General features: G+C 42.6%; 1 protein-coding gene and 1 long non-coding RNA gene across 10 annotated transcripts; both read right to left on the reverse strand.

Moving 5' to 3' along the window:
- Positions 1 to 228: 228 nt before the first annotated feature.
- On the reverse strand, positions 229 to 4,772 carry LOC112936889 (uncharacterized). Of its 8 annotated transcripts, XR_010737545.1 has the most exons (10): positions 4,078 to 4,772; positions 3,848 to 4,006; positions 3,656 to 3,707; positions 3,173 to 3,343; positions 3,027 to 3,076; positions 2,906 to 2,941; positions 2,460 to 2,514; positions 1,873 to 2,027; positions 749 to 967; positions 229 to 561 (listed from the first exon to the last, which is right to left on the reverse strand). It is a non-coding gene; the product is annotated as an uncharacterized lncRNA (long non-coding RNA). The 8 variants fall into 8 exon arrangements; XR_010737546.1 differs by lacking the exon at positions 3,656 to 3,707 and having other exon boundaries at positions 2,906 to 2,953; XR_010737544.1 differs by lacking the exons at positions 3,656 to 3,707; positions 4,078 to 4,772 and having other exon boundaries at positions 3,848 to 4,040.
- An 840-nt stretch (positions 4,773 to 5,612) lies between these two features.
- LOC4349862 (uncharacterized) lies at positions 5,613 to 8,125 on the reverse strand. 2 transcript variants are annotated; one of them, XR_010737542.1, is made up of 3 exons: positions 7,262 to 8,125; positions 6,976 to 7,169; positions 5,613 to 5,977 (listed from the first exon to the last, which is right to left on the reverse strand). XR_010737542.1 is itself a non-coding variant. In XM_015761867.3 (2 exons), exons 1-2 carry the CDS (start codon positions 7,965 to 7,967, stop codon positions 5,956 to 5,958), a joined length of 1,014 nt encoding a protein of 337 aa, XP_015617353.1. In that variant the 5' UTR covers positions 7,968 to 8,125; the 3' UTR covers positions 5,613 to 5,955. The 2 variants fall into 2 exon arrangements, 1 of the variants encoding a protein (XP_015617353.1); XM_015761867.3 differs by having other exon boundaries at positions 6,976 to 8,125.
- Positions 8,126 to 11,229: the final 3,104 nt, after the last annotated feature.

Below are 11,229 nucleotides of genomic sequence, written 5' to 3' on the forward strand. Positions count from 1 at the left end.
AAAGCAGAACATGGCTGTTCTTTGATTTAAAAGTGTACCATATATATAAAAGAAATTCCCCCGTTACAATATGCAGGTTAAAAAGGTCGATGCTGCTGATCTTCTAGCATTACAGATACTAGTAAACGTGAACGTGCAAGGCACGTTTCCCACATCATGTCACACTAATCATGTAAAATCACCCGAAGATTATTGCTTTTTTCCACAATATATATCACACCCAACATGTGAACAACCAAAGTTCAAAAATTACATATATATTGTAGTGTAAATTGCAATATCTTAATAACTCTTTGCAGGCACTTTTTGTAAATACCAAAGGTCAAATTAGCTTCAGGTAAGACTATACAACACATACATTCATCCTACAACATTCTCTAGTTTGTCAAAAGTCATGGACGTGACATGCTTTCAATTAAATATACTGTACATTCTTGCATGTATCAATAGAGTTATTCAAGGTAGCTGCTCGTCCTGCCACCCAGTATGAAGGGTCAGTTTTTACTGTTGGTGTGTGTTGGTGTGTGATCCAGCTCCTTCTGTAGCATCTTGTTACATTTTCTATTTATAAAACATTTAGTCAAATAATGAAATGGATTTCCTATGGTTAACATCAATGAAACAGATTGGATAGAAAGAGAATGCTTAATGGTATGGTTAAACTCATGAATTAGCCTGCGAAAATGCATGAAAGAGAATAACTCAATGAACAATGTACTTGACCATGCAAAATAGGACTGAAAGTTACCCATATCAAGACCAAATAATGGATCAATGAAAAATTGATCCAGCCAACATTCCTGCGTCTTGCCATGTTTTTTACATGATGACATGGTTCTCCTAGAACTGCAACTGTATATGCTGCTTCACGCCCATGGATAGCCGCAATCAAATTAGTTACCAAACCATGTGAAATGTGCACCAATAGTGATTCTTCTTCATAAGAAGTATATGTTGATTCAATTATCTGCAACACACATTCTTCTCTTTAAAAGAAAGCACATTCAAACATTATTTATTTGTGGTTCCCATTAAAAAAAAATGTAACTCATGAAAAACTATGTTTAATAGAGGATAACCCGGCACAGATTGTGTCATAACACCATCTAGAACTACATACTGAAAGAACCTAGCTAGATCTACATACTAAAAAGCACCTTTGTGCTAATATATATATATATATATATATATATATATATATATATATATATATATATATATATATATAACAGACTTAATCTCTTTATATTTTGCTAAGAGAGTAACTTCCAGCATTTGAAAAAAAAAAGTATATATATATATATATATATATAACAGACTTAATCTCTTTATATTTTGCTAAGAGAGTAACTTCCAGCATTTGAAAAAAAAAAGTATCTTGCCTGGCAAAATAAATCTGTAGATAATATAATGTAAAAGGATTAAATCTGGTAACCATTTGATCATACCACATTACATAGTAGTAGTATTTCATAGACAACACAAAAAAATTCAGCTACAATCCTTATGGGTTTCATCCTTGTCAAACTTAGTGTCCTATACTTTTTACAAAAATCATTATCCTATTGCTGCCTCTAGCAAACTCAAAGTCTTGTACTATATATGCTGCTGATGACCGAACAAATTCTTGAGAATGTCAAGAATATATGTAACTATTAGACTCCATGTACAATACAACCAAATTTTAATCACTTCAGCAACTTTATGAAACTCAAGAGATAAATGTGGTAGAAAACTTAGTGTAAAACAGTGCGGAAATGGAAATAGAGAATAGTGCAAATAATGGTGTCCATAAAAATAATTTCAGGAAGACCATTTATTACTAAGCAAGGACATAATTCACCTAACAAATCCCAGGTTGATGTATCTTACCTGTACATCAATTGTAGCTTATAGGGATAGAAGATTTAATCGTGGCAATCCCATACTTTGTGTGGTCTGAAGAAACATTTTGTGACACTGAATGGTATAGGCATTGTACATTTTCTGAAGAAACAAATGCTGGATGCAAGATACATTGTCATTTTCTGAAACGGGGAAACACATAGGTATCATTACAGACTGCATATGTTCATTTCCTGCAGAAAAATACCAGTTCTAAATCACCTTGGGGTGCTATCCTTAATCACATTGAGTAATCACATTGAGTAATATAACCGTCCACTGAAATGTTTTTTTTTCCATAGGCTTACATGAAGTAGTCATCATTCAAAACACATGCCTGATTCAATGGTCAGGAGCAGTGTAGGAGTTTTAAGCACAGCACATCACAAGGCATGAAAAAAGTTGGCAGTACAGGCCCATCAATATGTGGTATCAGATTAGTCAGGGTTGGCACAACTATTCAGAAATGTATAGAAACAATTAAATAAATATTAGGATGGTCTAGTTGACATATTGATAATTAGTGAACTGGAAACGTGAATGCATCAGCTGAATAAATGTAAATGTATCATTACCTGTTCGTGCGGACGAATTTGGTTTGGAGCTTTCACCAGCGTTATCCACTGCATACTGAACCGAAACATCAAAAATCATTTCCACTGCTTTCTACAACATAATCTTTATATACAAGCAAAAGATGCAGGTTTGTCCAATACATGCTGTAATTACAAAATTATGCAGTGCAAGAAAAATGAAATTATGCATGTTATAGTTCTAAACTTCTAGAGCATCGAATTGGGAAATGAAATTGTAGGCCACAATATTAGGTGAATATTCAGTTATGATCTACAGGTTGGGTACTAAAAGTTTTACTGAGGTTTAGTTATGGATTGACAAAATAGCCCACAAGATTTAGTTATGGAATTCATGCTCTTTCTTCTTTTTGACCACTGCTCATCGATTCACAATTAACTAATATCTCCAAGATGAGTAGATAAATGCTAGCAAAGGTACTACAAACCTCTAACCGAAGCTACCCTTTCAAAGTATTGACCGTCTGCAATTATGCCTGTGAGAAGGAAATCTGCCATTCTCTACAACAGATTCAGATAGGAAAATATATGCGTAACAATATTGGTTACCTCCAATTCTTCCATGTCCATCTGTTCCTTACCTCACATATTTGGAAAAGCTAATACAACAATTTGTTAGTCATATACACAAAAATACCCCTATATAGGAAAATGTTGTGCAATCAAAAGTTGTTTTGTGATTAGAGATGACGAACCTTTGATTGGCCAAGAGCATTTCGTGACTGAGCACTCGCATCTTGTATCCCAAAACTGAAAGGATTATGCTGTTGATGCGCCTACTTCTTCCAGCTTGCAGCGCCAAACCCAAATCTGTTGAGCTTTGCCTGCTGTTGTTGCCGTTCTTGGTGAGGGCTCCGTAATTGCAACTGCAAGGTAAATTAGAAACAAGCATAGCAAATAAAAACTAACAGCGAATTCCTCTGTAGCAATCGGAATTAAAAACTGGTGGCCAAACGATGGCAAACCAAAGCTTTGAATGAATTTCATCATAAATAGTCATTAAAGCACATCTATGTATTTGAAGTGAATATTTTTTCAGCAATAAAAGTTGATTTGTAGAGAAATACAAATTTACAGCAAGAATCAATGCTGTCAGGCATGGAAGAGAATTGAGTTAGATCACAGTATCTTATTGACGGAACTAAATTGAAGGCAATTTTCTGTCAACCATTAATCACCTGCGCAACTGAGTTATTTATATATTACAATACAAAATTATCAAGTGCCAACCTGCAGAAAGACACGTTAATGCGTCACACACCTATGTCTAACTGCATATCCATGGAAATCAAGGAAGTCCAGTGGAAAGCTACTTTTACACACTCACAGAGTGTGAGTAAAACCAAAGGCAAAGGTTATTAGTAGAATACCTCAAGAAGCACTGATCTGCTCATTTTGAAAGAACCAGACTATTAACTTGAAGCACATGAATCACAGTAAGGAAGAACTATTGACCGAGAGGTCAGTTGCGTTCACAGGGGAAAAAAATATGAAATCAACCTATAGGAGCATAACCTCATATATGTCACCTGGAAAAATGGAATGTTCAAGTCAATCAATCAAGCTAGATCCAGAAAATGAAATAACTGAAAATATGCACCAGGAGCTTAGGAGCCTTCTTTGCTATTTGGTTCCTCCTAATTACTGAAGCCCACATATGTCACTGCATTCACATTGGCATCTGCTAAGATACGCTACATTCTGTGAGTGTAAGAAGGATGGCTGGCGATGGCGGCACGCGGCTTGGACGACCGTGATGACGGGGCAGCGAAGGGCAAGGGTCGGTGGCGGCTACCCGACTGAGGAGGTGCAGGCAGCTAGTGGAAGGCCGGTGGGAGAGAAGATCACGTGGCTGTGGTGGGAGGCGAGATCCAGAGGCATTTGCGGCGGGGCGACAGCGAGTCTCGATCTGTGGCGGCACGACGGCGACCACACGACCCTGCCGAAACTCCTGCTCCCGGACGGCACGGAGGCGGGGGCCTAGGCGGCGGTAGAGGGAGGCACTGACTGCGTCGGCGGCGGCGGCGGAAGGGGCCGCCCTCGGCGCTGGCCGCAGCGGATGGTAGGATCCGGCGGCGGCAGAAGGGGACCTCGGCTCCGGCGAGGATGCGGCGGCGCGTCGGCAGTAATCCGGAGCGAGCGAGCGAGCGAGGAGGAGGAGCGCCGGCCGCGACGGATGGTAGGATCCGGCAGCGGCGGAAGGGGACCTCGGCTCCGGCGGCGGACGGAGAAGAAGACGACTTCGGCGAGGATGCAGCGGCGCGGCGGCAGTACAGAGGAGCGAGTGAGGACGCCGAGGAGGAGGAGCGAAGTCTCCGCGCGTGAATGGAGAGTAGTCTTCGCGGCAGTACTCAATCGTGCGGTGGAGACCTCTTGCGCGCGGATGGACGGTACGGATTAATCCGGATGATTTCACCTATAGGATTAGAGGGGGACAACTCCTCCTTTTTATATTAGTATAGATAAAAAAGGAAAACATGCTTAAATATGATGCGATGTCCAAGAAGCAAATCAAGAAATCCTGCATAGAGACTACTCGGGGCAGCCCCTTTGAGAGGAATTGGTCACTCAAATTTTCTACCAAGCAAAATATCAATATTTCCATAGGGGATTGTTGGAAGTAAATTATCAATTAGACTAAAACTGACAGCTGATTTCATGAACAAAACAATTCTTTCTCTGCATAACAGCACGCTATAGCCCACATTCAGAATACATGTACAGAGTTGCCAAATTTTCTAGGATTTCTCCTGCGTATGCAGCGATTAGGAGCACGGACAGCTCCTGAAGAGTCTCACCTTTGGGCTGGTATTGGGCGTGAGGAAATATTAGGATCTCAATTTGTGATTTAGACTTAATTCCCAAAATATAGCTTTAGGGGATGTGTTTATTAGGCATCTCTTTGCTCTGAATAGCGTGGGATGTACGGCCAATTACGCGCGCCTACGTGGATCTACTACCGCCCATTATTGTACCTGCTCTTACCAGGATGCTTAACTACTCACGCAAACCAAGCGGCAAATTAACACTGACCGGGCAAAACGTGCTAGCTAACTACTAGGAGCCTAGCCAAGTCGAAACGTGTTTGCGTGCTTCTCGCCGTGTCAAAGCAGTTATAAGATCGAACACAACAAATGCAAAAGACGGATATTGCAATATATATATACGCCTGCATCAGATATGCTACTTCTGCATATCCTTAACCTTTTTCGTCCTGAACCTAACACAGTGTATTTCTTCATCCAGTCACCACCTTCCAATTATGCACAATCAGCAACATTTACAATAAACTTTACCATACAATGTAAGTTAATACTACACACAATAGGCATTGGCGTTACTCTGCCTCTAAGAGCACTCAACCAAACACCTAGAGAATGAGATCTTGATCATACTTTAAAATCGCTCTTTGGTCTCTAAGAGCAACAAAGAGTAAAGCCTGGCTTCTCAAAACGGTCATCAAAGCTCCCGCAAATCTCTAAGCTGGTGTCTTCTGATTCCTATTCAATCGTCGACAACAAAATTTCAATGTCTTAAGCAATATACGCAAGATTCACTGAAATGTTGAACACATAATATATGCATGGTAAAATCTTTAGAATAGTATCAACCTACCTAGGTGAACAGAAACAACATGATCGCTAACAATTAAGTTCAGCATAGAAGATTACTATAGCAACATATCCAAGAAAACTAAAACATATATATGTTTTCAAACTTACAGCTTATTAAAAAAGGGGCATTCGTGAATCATGATGTTCAAAATTCAGAAAAAAACCACAAGAGACACCAACAATGTCATAAATAATCATGCACAGTTTTGCAATAGTCTAATTATTAAAAGTTTCGTAAAAAAAACAGAACAATTTGCTCAAAAACTGATATTCAGTTCAACATTAAGAATGGGTCTAGTGTTCTGAATTACTCCCTCCATCTACTTTTGATAGTCATATTTCCAAATCTGAAAATTTTATTTTTGATAGGTATATTTCAATCCAACAATCTATCATCTTAATGATTTTCTCGAATTTAATGCGTGACTATTCATTCTTCCACACATGATTGGCTACATGGACATTAAGAAATGTAAATATTAATGAATCGCTTGTTTACGAGGAATGGCTAGTAGCATGTTTAAATTGATGATAAGTAGAATTACTTATCCTTGGTCTGTGTATCAAGATGAAATATGGCTATCAAAAGTAGATGGAGAGAGTATAAAGAACAGTCTAGGATATAAACATTGATATCATTTTGGCTCCTCACAATCCCACCAAGAACAAGTCTAGTGTTAGACATGCAATGGTACATGCAGCATATTCAAATTGTCTAAATCTCATCAGCTCACATTGAAAAGCGTTGAAAACATAGTTTGCATGTAATTGTCCATAGAAAAAAAAGAACATGATTCACAACTAGTTTTATATTTGACTGCATAAATCTGATCAGCTAATTAAACGTAAAAGTAAAATAATCTTGCCAGGAACAGAGATGGTACCTTTTGCAATATGCGTGAACCGCGAGACAGTATCCAAAGAATCCAGCCAGAGCCATAGTGCCAATCCAAAAGATTAGCATCTCAATAGCACCACTCACAGGTACGCCAAGAAGCACGCCAAGAACGAACCATGCACCAAAACAAATTGGCATCTTGCAGAACAGAGTGTTGTAACAGACCAGAGCCCCTTCCAACTGAGTAAGGGAAACAAAGATAACCCATATGTAGATCAGCATTGATGCCTCAAACGAGAGCTCCTCGATGACGTAAGAGATGAGACACTTGCCGCCGCAGGGGTAGAGAAGCAGCCACGCCATCCTCCCCACCAAACAGAGGGATACCGAACCAAACAAGAAGCCCATGTAGTAGAGCCCGGCCTCCTCGTCGCCTCGCTCTTGGTCCTCCAATGGAGGAGGTTTGGCGGCTAAGATGGCGCTAGGGCATTGCTCGGTACCACGACGGAGACGATACTCCGCGACGGCGTACCCGAGCATCCCAGCAACGTAGAACGTGTCGAGATACACGATCGAGATCCCATTGGCGGTACCAATCAGGTGCGTGGACGCGAAGGCCACCAAGGCAACATAGGAGACGCGGAAGATGATAGCCAAGAAGGCACCTGCTAGCCGTTCGGACAAGGCTATAGTCCACAGTGCGCCGTAGGAACACGCGAGGATCGACGATGTCCACATGAGGGACACATGATCGGTAGCAACGCGCCACAGCATCCATGGAGCAATCACGGCGTAGATGATGGTGACGAAGGACATGGAGAGGAAGACCCCGTTCGGAAGGCCGCAGGTGTAGCGTAGGGGGTGGTCCGGGGGCAGCTGCGACACCCACTCGCGGTCGCGGAGGGGTTGAGCACGGGGATCATCGTCACATACCTTTGCCGGCGCGGTATCCACTCCGGCGATCTCCGTGGCGGCCGGGATTTCTATAACAACCGATCCGCCGCCGCCGCCGCCGCTGATCTGATTGGGGATTTCCATGTGCACAGCACGGGTGGAGTGAGAGAGGGGGGTTAGGGTTTTGGGTGGCGAGAGGCGGGGAAGAACACCAAGGGATTGGGGATTGCGCGGCGGCGACGGCGACTACTGCGGGGGAGGAGGAAGCAGGACGACGACGGCTTTGGCTGTGTCGATTTGTCGATTCCTCTTAGGTAGCGAAGTAGTAAGATTTATTGGCTCGGATAAATGATGATGGTTTCTTTTCGCAGTCGGACAAGCCCACATCCTTCTGGCCCAACTCGGGTTCGGCGACGAATTTTTTTCGTTTTTAGATTTTTTTTAATATTTACAGAAATAATCTATCGGCGAACAAAATTGCAAAAATAGACCCTGCCGCCCCAATGGTGGGCGGCAAGCTGACGTGGCAAACGGGGGAGGAACGGGCGGTGACGGAGGGTGGTTTTTTTTTTGCATGAAAGCCCTTGCCGCCCTCTGGTGGGGCGGCAAGGGTGCCGAATGCAAAAGAGCCGCAGGGGGCCGGCCATTTTGCAGGCGGCCCCTTGCCGCCCTCTGGCCGGGCGGCAGGCCTCGCTGCCTATAAAAGGCCTGCCGCCCAGCCCCCAGCCCTCATTCCTCACCCCTCTCAAATCCAGTGAAAAAAAAAAGAAGAGAGGGGAGGAGAAGAGAAGAAGGGGTGAAGCCCTGCCGGATTCAGATGCCGATTTCAGGTAATATTCATAGTTCCTATATGTGACTATTGAGTTAAATAGTGTGTATTTTTTAAAAATTTGTTTGAATAAATGCATTATATTTTTAGGGTTTTAGTTGTACTAATTTAGAAGTGCGTATTGTAGATATCGGTAACTACGTAGATCTGCTAGTTTGGAATCAATACTTTACCATTGCATTGGCTTACACAAGAAGATATTACGTTGTAGATGTTTATTGCATGAAAGAGTAATATGATCTAGTTAATTCGTTGACAGATATGTCGAACAAACCAATATTCCAAGTTTACCATGGACCAGGAAACGTCCGTTACGGGCCAACTGGGGTAGATCTGTCAGATTTTATTGTATCAGAAAGGGAAATTGAGAGACCGGCTGAGAGGAGTGTACCTTCTATAAAAGGATGGTTAATGAGGGGCTTGAGAGTTGATCCACAGACAAGTGACATAACAATCAATGTTGTAGTAAGTCGGGCAACTGAGGGTTTTTATTGGGAACTAATTCCAGTTCAAAACTCTCAAGTGTGGAGATGGTATGTGGAAAATGCAATGCAACGTGGGTGGCCTCTAGCTTTGGTTCCGTTTGTGCACCCGAAGGATCCAGGTGTGCAGATGAACATGGATGATGGCGAGGGACCAAGTGCTGAAGTAAATGAGACTTCTGTGGAGGAGGTCAACGCAGGAGAGGATAGGGGCGTAGTAGCTCCTGTGGGCATTCAACCAGGTGGAGTGGCCGACGAGGGGAAGACTGTCGCAGCCATTGTGGATGAAATGGAGAGGGAGGATTCTGATAACGAGCGTGTAGAGGAAGGTGATTCGTCAGATGAGGAGACGGATATTAATCCAGCAGAATGGGCTAGTCAGGATTTTTCTGGGCTGATCGTCTCTAAAGAGGATAGTGTGAGATGGGAGTACAAAGAAAATGAGGTTATTCAGGGAGCGATTTATAGTAGAGCAGAAGATATGAAGGAGGCGGTAAAACATTTTGCAGTGTCACTTCATAGAGAGTTTTCGGTTGCCAAGTCCAATCGGTCGCAATATGAAGTTCAGTGTGTTAAGGAAAAAGATGGTTGTCCCTGGAGAGTGCACGCGTATAAGGGGAAATGGAAGGATTATTGGACAGTGTCAGTCGTTACCAAGCATACATGTTTTTTACCTGGTGTTCAGAAATACCACAGGAACATTACATGTGCATTTGTTGCATCTGAGATGTATGCGCATGTCATCGATAATCTCACATATGAACCAAGGTCAATAATCCGACACATCGAGGAGACATACAAGTATACTATTAGCTATGCCAAGGCCTGGAGGGCCAAACATAAAATAATAGAGATGAGATTTGGAACATACGAAGCCTCGTATGACAATTTGCCACGCCTGCTTGGTGTTATCGAGGGAAGAAACCCTGGGAGCTCTTACGAAGTGAAGAAATTCCCATCAATTGAACATCCTGGCAAGAGTGTGCTGCAAAGGGCGTTCTTAGCTCTACATGCATGCAAGATGGCATTCGTGAACTGTCGTCCAGTTCTCTGCATTGATGGGACATTCTTGACAGGAAAGTATCGGGGCCAGATATTGACAGCAATAGGGGTAGATGGGAACAATCAGGTATTGCCCTTGGCATTTGCTTTTGTTGAGAGTGAGAATACCGACAGCTGGTACTGGTTCCTGAAATTTGGTTAAAACAAAAGTTGTTGGTATGAGGCCAAATGTGTGCCTGATACATGATAGGCACGCTGGCATTCTGCGAGTGATAGAAGAGTTGCAGTTTGGGAGCATGGAACCAGGATACCCTGGTGTTTGGGACGATGTACAAAGTAGGTGGTGCATGTGTCATATGGGAGCTAATTTCTTCAAGCAATTCAAGAACAAGGAGCTCATGAACATGTTCAAGAGGCTGTGCAATCAGAACCAGGAGAAAAAATTCAATGAGCTTTGGAAGAGATTAGATGAGTTGACAGCCAAATGCAGTGATCAGCGTGCAGCGGCTCCATCTACCGCCGTTGATGACCCTCCTCAATCTCTTGGACGTCTCCCAACGGATAGTCCAACTTTGGTTAGAAGAACTGGATTGGAGATTCGGAAATTTTCTCAGTGGATTCTGCATGAACCAAAAGAGAAATGGGCCAAGGCGTATGACACAGGTGGTGCTAGATATGGAATAATGACAACAAATTTGGCAGAAGTTTACAACTGGGTGATGCGCGGTGTCCGTGGACTGCCACTAGTTGGCATAGTGGAGTTCATTTTACATGGGACATGCAGGTATCTTAGGGATCGGTTCCAGGCAGTTCTTCCCTCTATGCCGAACAACAGCATTTTGTTTGGAACTTTCATGCAGAAAAAGCTAGAGGAGTTGCGTAAAAAGGCCATGAAACATCGAGCTCTAGTGCAAGGTACCCAACAACACAGGTTTGAGATATTATGTCAAGATAAGGCAGGCAGGGGTATCTACCGCAAGAGAGTGAAGCAGGAGTGTGTTCTGAAAGCCGACGGCACATGTCATTGCTCTTGTTCAAAGCCGAAGCTGCTCCACAGGCCATGCACCCATGTCATTGCTGCCGCAGCGGAGTG

This window comes from Oryza sativa, chromosome 11 (genome assembly GCF_034140825.1).
Source record: "Oryza sativa Japonica Group chromosome 11, ASM3414082v1".
Lineage (NCBI taxonomy): Eukaryota > Viridiplantae > Streptophyta > Magnoliopsida > Poales > Poaceae > Oryza > Oryza sativa.

Coding starts and splice junctions, on each gene's coding strand:
- LOC4349862 (XM_015761867.3), bottom strand. CDS start 7,967: ATGGAAATCCCCAATCAGATCAGCGGCGGCGGCGGCGGCGGATCGGTT. Junction 5,978..6,975: donor GTTCACGCATATTGCAAAAG/GTACCATCTCTG, acceptor ACGATTGAATAG/GAATCAGAAGACACCAGCTT.